Source organism: Podarcis bocagei (genome assembly GCF_964188305.1).
Source record: "Podarcis bocagei genome assembly, chromosome: 9".
Lineage (NCBI taxonomy): Eukaryota > Metazoa > Chordata > Lepidosauria > Squamata > Lacertidae > Podarcis > Podarcis bocagei.
In genome coordinates this window covers 12,147,222-12,165,168 of record NC_138134.1, presented here as the reverse complement: position 1 = coordinate 12,165,168, position 17,947 = coordinate 12,147,222, and the positions used below count along the sequence as shown (strand labels likewise).

The 17,947-nt window shown below is 43.4% G+C and overlaps 1 protein-coding gene across 1 annotated transcript in view; it reads right to left on the bottom strand.

The window, feature by feature from the left end:
• Positions 1-16,442, bottom strand: part of ANAPC4 (anaphase promoting complex subunit 4) — a 36,926-nt gene extending 20,484 nt beyond the window's left edge. The window contains exons 1-11 of the mRNA XM_081207673.1: positions 16,175-16,442; positions 14,792-14,959; positions 13,651-13,756; positions 12,683-12,815; positions 11,054-11,128; positions 9,946-9,972; positions 9,805-9,849; positions 6,714-6,798; positions 4,413-4,523; positions 2,902-2,985; positions 1,671-1,757 (exon numbers count right to left, since the gene is read on the bottom strand). Of these exons, the coding sequence (XP_081063799.1) occupies positions 1,671-1,757; positions 2,902-2,985; positions 4,413-4,523; positions 6,714-6,798; positions 9,805-9,849; positions 9,946-9,972; positions 11,054-11,128; positions 12,683-12,815; positions 13,651-13,756; positions 14,792-14,899 (861 nt within the window). The 5' untranslated portion in view covers positions 14,900-14,959; positions 16,175-16,442. The remainder of the gene's footprint in view (positions 1-1,670; positions 1,758-2,901; positions 2,986-4,412; positions 4,524-6,713; positions 6,799-9,804; positions 9,850-9,945; positions 9,973-11,053; positions 11,129-12,682; positions 12,816-13,650; positions 13,757-14,791; positions 14,960-16,174) is intronic.
• Positions 16,443-17,947: the final 1,505 nt, after the last annotated feature.

The following is a 17,947-nucleotide window of genomic DNA, read 5'->3' as shown; positions in this document are numbered from 1 at the left end:
TTATAATTAGAAAAATCTTAATAATTATTCATAAACGAAACAGCCTATAAGAAATAAATAAAGAGGCCAGATACTGGATAAAGGAAGTCTTTTATTTGGTTGTTTGTATTGTTGTATGTTATGCTTATTGTTTGTTATGTTCGTGTTTGTAATTAGGATGGATTTCTGTATTGGGGGGGGGGGTTATGTTACGTTGTAAATAAAATTTCCAATCAAAATTTAATTTAAAAAAGGGGGTAGCAACTGAGATTGGTATGCCACCTTCTCTCCTGTACCATCTGGGCTACTATACCACTTTTGAATCGCTGAGGCAAAGGCTCTGGGAAATATCACATTGTGATCTCCGATCTCAGTCTCATGTTATCTGTGGCCCATTAGCAGTAGGAATTCACTATGGGTTCAATTTTCAGACACCTGCATATCTTAGAAATTTGTCTGTACCAACACATCGGCACCTTTTCACCAAAGCCAGATTAAATGTACAGTGGTACCTCAGGTTACATACGCTTCAGGTTACAGACTCCGCTAACCCAAAAATAGTTCTTCAGGTTAAGAACTTTGCTTCAGGATGAGAACAGAAATTGTGCTCCGGTGGCGCGGCAGCAGCAGGAGGCCCCATTAGCTAAAGTGGTGCTTCAGGTTAAGAACAGTTTCAGGTTAAGTACGGACCTATGGAACGAATTAAGTACTTAACCCGAGGTACCACTGTATTCCCATCAGAAGTGCTGGATGGCAGACTGAGGGGCATACCTTATCAAAATAGGATCTGTGTATGCTCTCAGGATGTCGACTGCATGAGGCATATTTTATTGCATTGTGGACAGTATGAACAAGCTAGGGAACTATTGATTAAACCACTATTGGCAAATCGGCCGGGTCTATCTGAAGCCTACTATACCAAATACAGTGGTACCTTGCAAAATGAATGCCTCGCAAGACGAAAAACGCGCAAGACGAAAGAGCTTTCCGTTTTTTGAGTCGTTCCGCAAGATGAATTTCCCTATGGGCTTGCTTCGCAAGACGAAACGTCTTGCGAGTTTGTTTCCTTTTTCTTATAGCCGCTAAGCCGCTAATAGCCGTGCTTTGCAAGACGAAAAAACCACAAGACGAAGAGACTCGCGGAATGGATTAATTTCATCTTGCGAGGCACCACTGTATCTTCTGGATGACAAGTCCAATAATATCACAGTGGCCGTGGCAAAGTTTCTTTCAGTAGTTATACGAATGAAAGATCAACATACCCATGACTAAACAAAAATAACGCTTTGGTTTTCCTTCCCTGGGGGGTTGTCTGTATGAATCTGTATTTTACTCTGAATCCATTTTATGGGTTGTTGGACCGCAATAAAGATTATTATTATTATTATTTAATTATTCATATATAATAATTTATTATTTATACCCTGCCCATTTGGCCGGGTCTCCCCAGCCACTCTGGGAGGCTCCCAACAGAATATTAAAAACACAATAAAACATCAAAGATTAAAAACTTCTTCACCCTCTAGACCAGGCATGGGGGCAGAGTGTCACTTTTATAAGTGGACTACCTAGTCTTGAACATAGCATCTGCAACTGTGACAATAACTGTTCCTATTCTTCACATGGGAAAAATATTACGAGAAGCAGTATTAAAATAACAATCACCTGAATTGGAAGAGTTTTCACAATACCTGCACAAATTTGGTTAGCCGTGAATCCATCTGCATCAATATTTCTTCCCAGGCTTCACACATGCATGTCAGCGACAGCTTTATATACTGTTTACAAACAGAGAAAGGACAGAAATGCCAACCTTTTTCTATAGTATTGGAAACAAATGCAATTTTGCAGAAAGAAATCTGCCATATTAATTAAATTCAATCAACCTTAATGCATGGTTTTCATTAAAATATTTTAAAATTGCATAGTACCATCACTATCAAAACCAGATAAATGCATTTTAAAACTGCATAAAACCAATGTTTATCATTAAAAAAAAAATCCCTTCTTTCCTCCGATCCTAAAGGTACCCCCTGCCCGTACGGGCCAGTCGTATCCGACTCTAGGGTTGTGCGCCCATCTCACTTAAGAGGCCAGGGGCCAGCGCTGTCCGGAGACACTTCCGGGTCACGTGGCCAGCGTGACGAAGCTGCTCTGGCGAGCCAGCACAGCACACAGAAACGCCGTTTACCTTCCCACTATAAAGCGGTACCTATTTATCTACTTGCACTTTTTTAAGGGTGCTTTCGAACTGCTAGGTGGGCAGGAGCTGGGACCGAAAGATGGGAGCTCACCCCACCGCGGGGATTCGAACCGCCGACCATACGATCGGCAAGCCCTAGGCACTGAGGTTTTACCCACAGCGCCACCCCCATCCCAGGCGTCCTCCGATCCTAGATTAAGTTAAAACGGAATTAAAACACACTGGCAGCCTGATCCTCACTACATTTACTTGGAAGTAGTTCAAGGAAACTTATCCTTAGAACAACAGTCGAATTTTCTCAAAGATGGATCAATTTAATCTAGACAAGTTAAACTACAGTGGTGCCTCGCAAGACGAAAATAATCCGTTCTGTGATTCTCTTCATCTAGTGGTTTTTTCGTCTTGCGAAGCAAGCCCATTGAAGGATTAGCGGATTAGCGCTATTAGCGGCTTTTAGCGGCTTTTCTGCTGATCAGATCAGCTGATAAGCGGCTTAGCTGCTTAGAAAAAGGGGGGGAGGGGAAAAAACCAGCAGGACCTCGCAAGATATTGTCGTCTTGCGAAGCAAGCCCATAGGAAATTCGTTTTGCGAAGCACCGGAAAACTCTTTTGTCTAGTGAGTTTTCCGTCTTGCGAGGCATTCGTCTTGCGGGGCACCACTGTAAGTGGATTTAATCCAGTGGGACTGCAAAATGGGCCAGAGAATTTTAATACAGTACCTGCAGGAGAGTTGAAATGTGTGTGAATTTTCTAGCCATTCGGGTGACTTCTGGTAAATAGGTTGAGAGCAAACTGGTGTCCAACTATAGCAGGAAGAGAATAAAATTATAGCCAGAGGAAATTACATCACCTGGGTTTGTTTCAGCAGCCCCACATATTATGCATTCAGTATAATGCATTCCAGTAATCTAACCTAGAATGCAGATGAATCCCAAGCCGGAATTAAGATTGCCGGAAGAAATATCAACAACCTCAGATATGCAGATGACACAACCTTGATGGCAGAAAGTGAGGAGGAATTAAAGACCCTTTCAATGAGGGTGAAAGAGGAGAGCGCAAAATATGGTCTGAAGCTCAACATCAAAAAAACGAAGATAATGGTCACTCGTCCCATCACCTCCTGGCAAATAGAAGGGGAAGAAATGGAGGCAGTGAGAGATTTTACTTTCTTGGGCTCCATGATCACTGCAGATGGTGACAGCAGCCACGAAATTAAAAGACACCTGCTTCTTGGGAGAAAAGCAATGACAAACCTAGACAGCATCTTAAAAAGCAGAGACATCACCTTGCCAACAAAGGTCCGTATAGTAAAAGCTATGGTTTTCCCAGTAGAGATGTATGGAAGTGAGAGCTGGACCATAAAGAAGGCTGATCGCTGAAGAATTGATGCTTTTGAATTATGGTGCTGGAGGAGACTCTTGAGTCCCATGGACTGCAAGAAGACCAAACCTATCCATTCTTAAGGAAATCAGCCCTGAGTGCTCACTGGAAGGACAGATCGTGAAGCTGAGGCTCCAATACTTTGGCCACCTCATGAGAAGAGAAGACTCCCTGGAAAAGACCCTGATGTTGGGAAAGATTGAGGGCCCAAGGAGAAGGGGATGACAGAGGACAAGATGGTTGGATAGTGTTCTCAAAGCTACCAGCATGAGTTTGACCAAACTGCGGGAGGCAGTGGAAGACAGGAGTGCCTGGCGTGCTCTGGTCCATGGGGTCACGAAGAGTCGGACACGACTAAACGACTAAACAACAACACATATAATGCGTTCCAGTAATCTAACCTAGAGGTTACCAGATCATAGGCAACAGAAGTTAGACTATGCCTGCCCAGATAGGGGCAGGAATTAAATTAGTCCCATTTTTCAGCAAAAGGTGAAAATGCGCAAGGTTTTCTCTAAGAAAAGATTAGAAGGTATGGCCTTTTATTTTTGATGGGGAAACTTATAAAAACTTATGAAACTTATTTTTGATGGGGAAACTTATAAAAACTTATGAAACTTATTTTTGATGGGGAAACTTATAAAAACTTATGAAACTTATTTTTGATGGGGAAACTTATAAAAACTTATGAAACTTATAAAATGCCATCCCAGCAAGCCAAATTTTAACACAGTTGCTCAGAAACATTCCGAATACATCCACTGTAGAACGGAACTGACAAGGATGATTTACCCCAAAAAACAACCCAGAGCAAAACATTGCCGCTAAGTATTTCTGCAGCTTTACTCACTTGGAAGTATGTTATTTCTGGCTCACTTTCTGGAGAAACTTCTACTTTTGTAATAACCGACAGGGATTTCAAGTCACTTGATAAGCACAAAGCGAGGCAAGAACCAGTCACCTACAAGGAAACGATGTAAAAGTTATACACCTAATTTTCTTAGTATTGAGGAACGAATCATGCTTCATACAATTAAAACTGCATAGTTCTTGTAAAAAGAAAATTAGATAGGTGGGACTTGGAGAAGCCCACTTAACAATGTTTAGAAAAATAAGGATATGACAAGAATTTGTTTGTATTGATTGTCTTTTCTGTTTGTGTTTTTTATTTGTGTTATAAAATGAATGTACTTTTTTTTGGGGGGGGGGAATAAAACAAAACAACTGTATAGTTCTTTTCCTCCCCAGTTTCAAAAGCACATGTCTGAGTCCACAGGATTGCGGCCTGTGTGCATTTGCTAAAATCCGTTTAAAATACTATTACACCTCACTGAGAGCAAAAAAAAGGTGTACAATGGTACCTCAGGTTACATACTGTCAGAGCTGCCCGAGGTCCCAGCTCACAAAGGACCAACGCCAGTTCGTTGTTATATACAAAAGTCTTTATTGAAGTTCAGTTCCACTTTCACAGCCGCAGCGTGCAGCTCTACGTCTGAAACTCTAGACCGCTGAAGCTCCGTCTGAATCTCCTCCCCCCAGACACCAGTTTAAGACTCTAGCCTTGCTCCACCTCTTCCTTTGCTCTTTCCTCCTCTGGCTCCGCCTGTCAGCTGGGGTCTCGCCCTTCCTAGACTCTTCTGACGCTGAGTCCCCTGAGTCTTCCCCCTGCCTCCGGCGGGCTTTAGGACCTGGTTCCCAATCCGGGTTTTCTGCTGTCCCACGCGCCTGTACATTCGAACTTGGCGCGCGCGCCCAGCCGGCAACCTTCCTCCTGACCGTTACACTGCTCCTGTCACTGCTTCCCCCTTCGGGGGGGCTAGCTGGACCTGACCTCCCCTCCGTTCCCCCACTCTCCGATAGAGGCGTGGTCAGCCCTGACTCCTCTTCTCTCCCTGCTGGAGAAGACGCTGGCCCGGACACATGGAACTCTTCCCCCCCCACTACGCTCTGGTGGGGAAGCTGGTCCTGATCTCCCGCTGCTGCTTTGGGAGTCCCCGCTGGCCCCTTGTTTCTGGTGCGTCCCCCCTGGGGCCCCCCTTGCCCTGACCATCGGCGCCTCCTTCTGGGAATCTTCTGATTCGCTGGAGAAGCTCATGGAACCTCTCGGGTCACTGCCATACTCCCCTACGCTGCCCTCAGATTCTTCCCCTTCGCTCTCCATTTCCTCTCTCCCCTGTGCCTCTGCTCCTCAGCCCCTGACACATACGCTTCAGGTTACACACTCCGCTAACCCAGAAATAGTACCTCGGGTTAAGAACTTTGCTTCAGGATGAGAACAGAAATCGTGCTCCGGCGGCGTGGCAGCAGCAGGAGGCCCCATTAGCTAAAGTGGTGCTTCAGGTTAAGAACAGTTTCAGGTTAAGAGCGGACCTCTGGAATGAATTAAGTACTTAACCTGAGGTACCACTGTACTTTTTTATTCACCATTAAAGAAGCTTGTCTTAATTGTACAGTGCAGTACGTTTTGATTAGGGTTGACATGTTTTCTTTTTCTATGTGTTTATGTAGGGATGTGGGAGGCTAGAAGGAAGAAATAACTTTGGGGAGGGAATTTCATATCTTTAGAGCGGTCGAGTATGTGCGGTGGAGAGGCGTTTTTAAATGTTGCATGATAGCACTACAAATATAGCTTTTTCCAGTATAAGGATGCAGTGAAAAGAAAAGGAGTTACATTCTTGTCAGTCTTGTGCAGGGGAGGAGGAGAAAGATATTTGGATTTGCTACCCTGCTTTATCACTACCCGAAGGAGTCTCAAAGCGGCTAACAATCTCCTTTTCCCTTCCTCCCCACAACAAACACTCTGTGAGGTGAGTGGAGCTGAAAGACTTCAGAGAAGTGTGACTAGCCCAAGGTCACCCAGCAGCTGCATGTGGAGGAGCGGGGAATCGAACCCGGTTCACCAGATTACGAGTCCACCGCTCTTAACCACTACACCACACTGGCTCTCAGGGGTGTTGTGGTTCAGCGGCAGCTGATCTACTTTGCCTGCAGAAGCTCGCCGGTTTAATTTTTCAAGAGCCAACTCTCTCCTTTCCATCTTTAGAAGACTGACTTTTAACATTCAGGAGCGGGATTTATCTAAGAAGATCTATTGGAAAGCTCTGGAGCCACGCTCTGCAGAAGTATGGTGGCAGTTGCAAGACCTACTCACCCCCGTTACTGTAGCTATCTTGTACATCCCATAAGCGTAGATCTCAATAAACCCAGAATTGCCCCCAAGAGCCAGAGCATTCAGCCTAAAGTTTAAAAGAGAGAGATAATCAGGGCACAGAAATTAGGAAGCACCCTTATACATTAGCAATCCCACCTGCCTGTTTATCTATTTAAAATATTTATACAACAGCCTTCATAAAAATATTATTATTATTATTATTATTATTATTATTATTATTATTAAGCATTACGTGACATTTACAGAAGGTAAAATTACAATTCTTTGGTTTTCCAAAAGCAGTAGACCAGTCGGCAAGACCATGTAACACCGGTCTTGAAAGACCTACATTGGCTCCCAGTACATTTCCGAGCACATTTCAAAGTGTTGGTGCTGACCTTTAAAGCCCTAAACAGCCTCGGTCTAGTATACCTGAAGGAGCGTCTCCACCCCCATCGTTCTGCCCGGACACTGAGGTCCAGCACCGAGGGCCTTCTGGCAGTTCCCTCACTGGGGGAAGCCAAGTTACAGGGAACCAGGCAGAGGGCCTTCTCGGTAGTGGCGCCCTCCCTGTGGAACGCCCTCCCACCAGATGTCAAAGAGAACAACAACCACCAGACTTTTAGAAGACATCTGAAGGCAGTCCTGTTTAGGGAAGCTTTTAATGTTTGATGTATTACAGTATTTTAATATTTTTTTGAAAGCCGCCCAGAGTGGCTGGGGAAGCCCAGCCAGATGGGCGGGGTATAAATAATAAAATAATAATAATAATAATAATAATAATAATAATAATAATTATTATTATTATTATTATTATTATTATTATTATTATTATTAAGCTAAATGTTGTCCAGTCGCAAAAATTATAGATTTGAATTCCTTACACTCAAAATGTATTTTTAATACTTAAGATATTTGTAAAAATTAAGTTTCACCCACTAAAATGACATGTCCTATTAGTGTGCCTTTTACCCCAAGCTCAGGTTGAGACGGAGGGAAGTGTAAGGCAACTTACTGTTTCAAAACAAAAGTTGCCTGCATGGTTCTCCCACTGCTTATCCCCCAGAAACTGATATTAAGACGTTTACCGCCTCTGAACCTGAGGAGTCGGAGAGTTTAGTTCTTGCGCTCAGGAGCCCTTGATGGATTTCCCCTCCGCTAATTTGTCTTACTTTCTTTTAAAGCCATTTAAGTCAGTGCACGTCGCCACAGCTTGCAGGATTTGCAATACGGGAAGTGGGCAAAAGTGCAACGGCCAAAAATTCAGATCCAAAGGCCCCTTCTAATATTTTCATATTTTCGTTCCCAACTTCAGAAACACACCAGAGCCAAAACAACTAAATGCTGCCCTCTGCTGATCAACCGAGGAAAGTAGTCTTCTCAAACTTTCCGTTGCTGTTGGACTGTCATTGCATTCTCCCGAACCTTTTGTTGTGTTGGCTTGCGGTTAATGGGAATTAACATAAACTGGAGCACCAAGATGAGAAATTTCTTCTAGAATCCCCCAAATTATTTGGTTCTTATAGGGACAGAACTAGGGACGCAGGTGGCGCTGTGGGTTAAACCACAGAGCCTAGGACTTGCAGATCAGAAGGTCAGCGGTTCGAATCCCCGCGGCAGGGTGAGCTCCCGTTGCTCAGTCCCTGCTCCTGCCAACCTAGCAGTTCGAAAGCACGTCAAAGTGCAAGTAGATAAATAGGTACCACTCTGGCGGGAAAGTGAATGGCGTTTCCGTGCACTGCTCTGGTTCACCAGAAGCGGCTTAGTCATGCCACATGACCTGGAAGCTGTATGGCGGCTCCCTTGGCCAATAAAGCGAGATGAGCGCCGCAACCCCAGAGTCGGCCACGACTGGACCTAATGGTCAGGGGTCCCCTTACCTTTATAGGGACAGAACTACAGTGGTACCTCGCAAGACGAATGCCTCGCAAGACAAAAAACTCGCTAGACGAAAGGTTTTTCCATTTTCGATTTGCCTCGCAAGACGAATTTCCCTATGGGTTTGCTTCGCAAGACGAAAACGTCTCGCGACTTTGTTAAACCGTTAAAACCGTGCTTCGCAAGACGAAAAATTCGCTAGACGGCAAAACTTGCGGAACGAATTAATTTCGTCTTGCGAGGCACCACTGTACCTAAATTGTATAGAAATTTATTCATGTTTGTGACTATAGCAGCAAGAATGTTACTCTTCCCCAAATTGAAAGAAGCAGAAGTCCCAGCAAAGGAAGAATGGATACTGGAACTCATGGAATGACAAAACTGACCAGAAGAATAAGAAATCAAGATAAACTTTTTTTTATAAAAGAATGGAAATGGATTTATTGAATATTTACAGATAAACTGCAAACAGATAAAAACACTGGCAGGATTACTGGCGGTTCCCTCACTGCGGGAAGTGAGGTTACAGGGAACCAGGTAGAGGGCCTTCTCGGTGGTGGCGCCCGCCCTGTGGAACGCCCCTCCATCAGATATCAAGGAAATAAACAACTATCTGACTTTTAGAAGACATCTGAAGGCAGCCCTGTTGAGGGAAGTTTTTAATGTTTGATGTTTTATCGTGTTTTTAATATTCTGTTGGGAGACTGGCTGGGGAAACCCAGCCAGATGTGCGGGGTATAAATAATAAATTATTATTACCTGAAGTTTCATAAGAGTTTCATAAGAGTTTATACTTAAAGTAGATAATTAAATGAGCCAATTAAATGAATTTGGACATGCAGAAAATATTAAAAAATAAATTTAAGGAACAGCAAGAAGAGGGGGAAGGAAGTCAAACTTTGAAATGCTAAAATGATTGTAAAATTAATGAAATGTATAAATTTGAAACATATAAATAAAAATTTTTTTTTAAAGGAAATCAGAATTTCTTTCATTCTCGGTATCAACAACATAATTTGGAAAGCTGTTTGTTTGCTATGCATTTGGACACAATTTAAGAGATTGTAACGAAATTTTGCATGATGGGCTGAACGTTTCAAAACTGCCCTGGGTTTGTTGTTTGTGTGTGTGTTTGGCTTCTTAGAATTCCCAAGCAACTGATACAAGGCTGCTGGTTGTACATAAAGCAAATTAGAGTAAAAAAATAATTTACCTGACATCTCCCATGAGTTTCATAATCTCATCTGATTTTTCTTCACTGAAACGTAATAGTTTAAAATATCAGTTACAAAACGAAACATGTTATGTCCTCATAACTAAAAAGGAAAAGATAGAAACAGAAAATGAGCCTCACCTGAAAATTTTTGCAGTGGTACTGTAGCTATGTTTAAAAAAAAGGGGAAATGTCAGCACATTCAATGATATCTTCTTAGTAAGAATCACACATTCATGTAGGCCATAGAAGGACAACCGTACGCATGTCTTCTCATAAGTGTGCAGAGGATTGCAGCCGTACTTTGGACGCAACCTTCATGTAACTCAATGGTGTTTACTTTTGAGTAGACATTCTTAGTATTAGCATAAAGAAGTAGAACAGGCTTCTTCAACCTCGGCCCTCCAGATGTTTTGAGACTACAATTCCCATCATCCCTGACCACTGGTCCTGCTAGCTAGGGATCATGGGAGTTGTAGGCCAAAAACATCTGGAGGGCCGAGGTTGAGGAAGCCTGAAGTGGAAGATGCCTGGCAACCAAGTCACATGTTTTCTTTATGGTATCAACGGAAACCAACACAGTAAAAACATTCAGGTTCAACTTCAGAAAATGAAATTTATACATAAAATAAGCTTCAGTCGCTGATCTACTCAGAAGGCCTGCAAAAACCTATGTGGTGGACCTGTAAAAGGGTAAAAGAGTATTGGGAAATAATCCATAATGAATGGGGGGGGAACGTTTTAAAGTACTTTTCAAAAAACAGACAAACCTGAGTCCTTTCAGTTGGGGATAATTCAGACGGAAATTCCAGGTGTCAAAAAAGGTTATTTACGTATGCTACTACTGCGGCCCGTGTTTTATTAGCCCCAAAATGGAAAACGAGCGATGTCCCAAACAAAGAAGAATTGCAACTTAAACTGATGAAATATGAGCAGCTTATAGAATAAGAGAACAAGAAGAATGCATGTTTAAAGAAGATTGGAAAATGTTTATATGGGGGGGGATTGTATGCACTTGAAAACGTTGGCAGCATTAAGATAACTTCAAGAGTGTAAATAAATTTTGATAGATTTAATAATGGACTACTGAATGGTTTAGTTTGTGTAAAATATGCAGGGGTTCATGATATGCAAAAGGAACCATGGAAAGAAGGGGGGAAGTCATTGATATTTTACAGTTGCTTAAATGAATGTTTTTAAGACCCCACCCCACCCCACAGATAACATAGCTTGAAAGCTCAACACTTACTTCTTCGGCAATGCTGGTAGTTTTGGAAGAAGAAGATTAGACTCGTCTTCCGTATTATAAAAGGAAGTGAGGACACTGAAAGGGAAGATAAAAAGGCTCTTTGGGTTATACCAAAACTAATATGACAAAAAAAAATTGACAGGTTGGAAAGTCAGATAGAAAGCACCATATTTTTCGCCCTATAGGACGCACTTTTTCCCCTCCAAAAATGAAGGGGAAATCTGGGTGCGTCCTATGGGGCGAATGCAGGCTTTCGCTGAAGCTTGGAGAGCGAGAGGGGTCTGTGCGCACCGACCCCTCTCGCTCTCCAGGCTTCAGGAAGACATCCGCAGCCTAGGCAGCCCTGTGGGAGGTCCCGCAGGGCTGTCTAGGCTGCAGATAGCAGCCTGCCGCCCAGCGCGAGGAGCGCCCTGAAGCAGAGCGCCCCCCCGCGCCCGGCAGACATCCACAGCGTGGGGAGCCTTGCAGGAGTTCCCCGCAAGGCTCCCCACGCTGCGGATAGCAGCCTGCTGCCCGGCCGGTGGGGCGCCCTGATGCAGAGCGCCCCTCGCGCCGGGCAGACATGGGCCAGCCCCACAAGCTCGGGGGACAGCAGGGAGGCGCAGCGCCGCCATCCTGCTGTTCCTCGACCTTGTTCGGTTTCCCCGACCTGCTTTTTGGGGGGAAATAAAGGAAATTTTTTCCTTTATTTCCCCCTCAAAAAACTAGGTGCGTCCTATGGGACGGAGAGTCCTATGGGACGAAAAATACGGTAATACCATATTCTAAAATGTCTGGCCTTTCTTCTAAAAATAGCTGTATTTAAATACAGTTCTTTCACAGGAGTTATCAAGCTAAGTTAAATTTTAAAATGTGGAAGCACCATCAATTATGCAATAGGCAGTCTCATGCTCTGGATTAGCTTTCACACGGCACAGATACGCTTCTATGGTTTTTTAAACACAGTCCCTTCATTTCTAGGTTATTGGATTTTGGTTTCCTTTAAGTATAGGACATATTACTGAACTTTTTTTAAGGCACAGGTGGAGACTAATCTTCATTTAAAAATCCCAGCTGTTTATATTGCAAATCGTGTGACAATTATATCAATACAATGGATAATGTCCAATGAATTCATACTCAAAATAGACCAACTGAAATCACTGGACTTAAAAGTTCATTGAGTTCTGCTCCAAATAAAAGTTCATCAGATACCAACCAGTATTAAAAGTAACTTATATTAAAACCCAATACAGTGGTACCTCGGGTTAAGAACTTAATTCGTTCTGAAGGTCTGTTCTTAACCTGAAACTGTTCTTAACCTGAAGCACCACTTTAGCTCCTGCTGCCGCTGCACGATTTCTGTTCTTATCCTGAAGCAAAATTCTTAACCTGAGGTAATATTTCTGGGTTAGCGGAGTCTGTAACCTGAAGCGTATGTAACCTGAAGCGTATGTAACCTGAGGTACCACTGTAGTCGTACACGGAATTATAATGCAACGGAATACAGAGGAAGTTCAAACTTCCCAGAAAGCTAAAGAAAGCTCTCGATTTTTGTAAATTTGCAAATGTTTCCCCGTTTGGCAACTGCAAGCGATTTGCACCAGAGGTTGCCAGATGAATGGCCCTCATTCTGTGCCTCGCTCCTACCTGCTTTCTTCTGTAACCTCCATCCAGTGCATATAAGTGATAGGAGCATCTACCGAGAAAGAATGGAGGCTCTCTGGTTTCTCCACGTCACACAAGATAACTTGCTTAGTATCCGCAAGTGCAAAAGCCAAAACTGCAGAAGGAATGGGGAAATGGTAAATACACAATGCACAAGAGACCACCTCTTTGGTACATGCCAGTGATGAAAAGCAATGGACATAACAAACCATGGTTGAGCGCAAACCAAAACCATCACTTGCTGTCGGCAATACGCCAAACTGAGCTGTATTGTCAAAGGACTGCCTTTTTCAGGGTTAGCATGGTCAGCTTTTTGAGAGTGAATGAATGACACGTTCCTTCGGTTTAAAATTTAAACAACTATGAATAATCATAGTTTAGAGGTCCCGGGCCTAAAGAAAGTCAGATTATCCTCCACCAGGGCCAGGACCTTCTCAGTGATGGCTCCGACCTGGTAGAATGCTCTGTCCCATGAGACCAGGGCCCTGCAGGATTCATTTTCCATCCGCAGGGCCTGTAAGACAGAGCTATTCCACCTGGCTTTCAATTTGAACTTAGCCTGATCTTTTATTCCCCTTCCTTCCCTCCCTCTCCCCTTTTTTATGAAGATTACCTGCTCTGGAATCCCACAGCTAATTCTCCCCTGGTCTCCTCACTGGCCCAAACAGGACTAATTTAGCCAGCTATCCCTGGTGATCATCTAATGTTTATTGGATGGATTTCCCCCCTAAATTGATTTTGAATTTATTGTTATTCATGTTTTATACTGTATTTTATGCTGTTTTTGTTGCACCAATTAAGTGTTTCAAATTGGTTGTTAGCCGCCCTGAGCCCGGTTTTCTGAACCGGGAAGGGCGGGGTATAAATAAATAAAAAAATATTATTATCATTATTATTATTATTATTATTATTATTATTATTATTATTATTCGCTATTTGTTGCACATTACTTTTGCCATCTGGCCTCCAAGCAAGGGCTGTCACTTCCTTCCCGGTGCTTTCGCTGGGTGGCAAACTCCACAATCGCTGGAAGTTTGCAAGGCGATGAAGCAAAACCTAAAAAAGGCATTTAGAAGAAAGGCAGAAACATTCAGACTTCCTCTCTACAGAGAAAGCAGAGTACAAAAGGAGGCTGTGATTTTATGAAACGGCTTAAGAAAATGCAGTTAAAAAAAGAAAAGAAACCTGATTTGGACATAAGGTTTTTGCAATTACCTTTTCCCCAAAAACACACACAGAAAAGCTTATATTCTAATCTAGAGGAAATAGTCTACTGCCCGGTCAGATGAGATCTGATGTATCCTAGCTGATTTTATCTGGTACAGTCCAATAGCTTTTATTAGATTTTTCAAAAATTGTTCTTAAAAATCTAGGTTTGGATTGGGAGTGCATAGGATGAAGGGGGTAACAAAATCAACTAGGCTTTTCTTGCTCCCGTTTTTTAAAACATGAAGTAGTGTTAGCTACTTGTTTGAAAGAAGAATGTAGAAATTAGCATGCCCTTCCCAATATTTGTTTCCAGAACTGTTTTGAAGCAACGCCTTACTATGATAACAAAATGCTAACTTTTAATCACAAACTTACTTTCTTCAACCAACTGAGAGATCATATAAATTTTCTGGTGGGTTTTCTACAAATGTGCCCCTCTTGCCATTTGACAGCAGACTTAAATTTCAAAAATGTTTGTTAGTGTGTGTGTGTGTGTGTTTCTGTTCCATGCATGAGTTTTCCATTAATTTCCTTCGACTAGCATCTAACTTATTAAATGCCAATAAAATCTTAAAATGCCCCCCCCAAAAAAAAAGTTTTATTCACAACTCTGGAGATATTTTAATGACATATTATTTTTAAAAATAATGTGATTCTTGCTCCCATAAGGTAGATGCAGTGTTAGGGTATAAGAAAGCAGTAAGACAATCGCTTGGTAATTGCCATCTCATGTAGCTGACAAATCTGGTTCCATCTTGTGTTATGTTATAAAGGATTCACAGAACTATTTTTTAAACTAACTCGTTTCAGACCAGACTCAAGACTTTTCAAAAGTTTACCACTGTTACATACTGCTCTCTGTAGTGCATTTGACCACCTTACCTCTCCAACTTTGTTTGCAAGAGCGATCAAATCCCTCTTGGGAGACCAGGCCATAAAAATGACTTCTTGAGGAAGCTGTTTTTCCCCAACCTGCCGAAAAGCAGGCATAGCGGCAGCGATGACTCCACAGAAGCACGACAAATAATACAGATCGGATATGTGGTGGACCTGTAAAAGAGTATTGGGAAATAATTTATAATGGAAAACGAGCGAGGTCCCAATTAAAGAAGAATGGCAACTTACAACTGATGGAATATGCAGACCTAAGTTATAGAATAAGAGAACAAGAAGAACATATGTTTAAAAAAGATTGGAAAACCTTTATTGAATATATGGGGGGATTGTGTACATTTGACAACGTTGGCAGCATTAAGATAAATTCAACAGTGTAAATAAGTTTTGATGGAAGTAATAGTGGAGACTGGAGACACAATGAGGCTGAGGTACACTCTATCATATGTGGTGGACTTGTAAAAGGGTAGGAGAGTATTGGGAAATAATTTATAATGAATTGAAAAAAAATGTTTAAAGTACTTTTCCAAAAAAGAAAACCAGTCCTTTCTGTTGGGGATAATTCAGACTGAAATTCCCAGGTGTCAAAAAATGCTATTTATGTATGCCACTACTGCAGCCCATGGGACGCGGGTGGCACTGTGGTGTAAACCACAGAGCCTAGGGCTTGCCAATCGGAAAGTCAGCAGTTCAAATCCCCGCAATGGGGTGAGCTCCCGTTGTTTGGTCCCTGCTCCTGCCCGCCTAGCAGTTTGAAAGCATGTCAAATGCAAGTAGATAAATAGGTACCGCTCTGGCGGGAAGGTAAACGGCGTTTCCGTGCACTGCTCTGGTTTGCCAGAAGCGGCTTAGTCATGCTGTCCACATGTACGCCAGCTGTACGCCAGCTCCCTCGACCAGTAAAGCAAGATGAGCGCTGCAACCCCAGAGTCGGCCACGACTGTACCTAATGGTCAGGGGTCCCTTTGCTGCAGCCCGTGTTTTGTTAGTCCAAAAATGGAAAACGAGCGAGGTCCCAACCAAAGAAGAATGGCAACTTAAGTTGACAGAATATGCACAACTTGCGGACCTAACTTCTAAGAGAACAAGAAGAACGTAGGTTTAAAGATCGGAAAACCTCTACTGACTTTATGGGGGGAGGGAATTGTGTACGTTTGAAAACGTTGGCAGCATTAAGATAAATTCAACAGTGTGGTTAAGTTTTGATGGATGTAATAATGGAACACTGAATGGTTTCATTTATGCATTTATGCAGAGATTTATGTTATGCAAAATGAACCATGGAAAGAGAAGAAGGGAAGTCATATATAAATATATACCGTATATATATAGAGAGAGAGAGAGAGAGAGAGAGAGATGTAAACTCTATACCTGGTGATGCCACTCCTCTCCTTTTTTGCAATCGCAAGGGGTGCTCTTGGAGGTTTGGGCCGCTCTCCTGCGCCTCGGTCGATCCGGTTTACCCAAAGCCAGCAGCTGCCCCCTTTGCCATCGCTAGGACGCACCCGGCGCCCGGAGATCCCGTCCCTCGGAGATCCAGTCCTCCAGCCCCAAGCGCTCCGTTTCTCCCGCGCAACCTGCGCCGGCAGAAAAGGCCCAACCTCCGGAAGCGGCGTCGCTTCTCCTCCGGTGGGGAAGGAAAGGGGAGTGACTCCGGAGCGGGAGGCGGGCGCTGCGCGCTCTCCAACGCCGCCCACCAGGCTGGGCGCGCGCTTCTGCTTGGCTGCGCCGCTTCGGAAAAGGCGACAGCAGGCGGAGGGAGGGGGGAATCTTCTTACAGACCTCCCCCTTTTATTATCATTATATATCATTATTATTCTATTAGTATTACAGCTTGTGATGATCATTATGATGACTACTTTTGTGTGTATCTCGCCTTTTCCCCCTGACTCAAGGCAGATAAAAAGGACAGCTGGAAACGCAATGGACGAACTGGGGGAATCGTTAAAAAAAAGCAACTATTAAACATTAATGGAATCAAAACTATTTAAAACACAACAAAAAGAACAGGGCAACTGACGGATTCAGCTGATAAAATAGTGCATGTTTTATTAGGTTTTTGTATATGCTGGGAGCCGACTAGAGTGGCTGGGGCAAGGCAGCCAGATGGGCAGGGTACAAATAAATTATCATTATTATTATTAGTCAGATGGGTGGGGTATATAATAATATAATATTATTACTATTAACTGCTAAAAGCATAGGGTGGGAAACAATGGCTTGAAAAGCAGTTAAACATTAATAGGATTGATATTCTATGTACAGTCATACTGCGGGTTACAGATGCTTCAGGTTGTGTTTTCACGGGTTGCGAATCGCCAAAACCCGGAAGTACCGGGACGGGTTACTTCCGTGTTTCGGCGGTCACACATGCGCAGATGCGCCGCTGCGGGTTGCGAATGCTGGGGGTTGTGGACGTGCATCCCGCACGGATCACGTTCGCAACCCAAGGGTCCACTGTATATATCTAGAAACTATTGAAAACATCCAGTTACCACAGAAACAGCACAGCACTAGGCAAGAAGGTTGTTTACCTGTGGGCAGAACAGCAAGACGGGAACCAGCCGAACTTCTCTAGGAAGTTGTCAGAGCAGCCACTAAGGACCTCTGCTCCCATCGAGCTACAGTGGTACCTCAGGTTACAGACTCTGCTAACCCAGAAATATTGCTTCAGGTTAAGAACTTTGCTTCAGGATGAGAACAGCAATCGTGCTCCAGCGGCGTGGCGGCAGCAGGAGGCCCCATTAGCTAAAGTGGTGCTTCAGGTTAAGAACAGTTTCAGGTTAAGTACGGACCTCCGGAACGAATTAAGTACTTAACCCGAGGTACCACTGTATCACTGACTTGCTGTTTTTTATCCCTATAGGTAAAGGTAAAGGACCCCTGGATGGTGAAGTCCAGTCAAAGGCGACTATGGGATTGCGGCGCTCATCTTGCTTTCAGACTGAGGGAGCCAACATTTGTCCACAGACAGCTTTCCGGGTCATGTGGCCAAGAGGACTAAACCGCTTCTGGCGCAATGAGACACCGTGATGGAAACCAGGGCACATGGAAACACCATTTACCTTCTCGCCACAGCGGTACCTATTTATCTACTTGCACTGGCATGCTTTCGAACTGCTAGGTTGGCAGGAGCTGGGACAG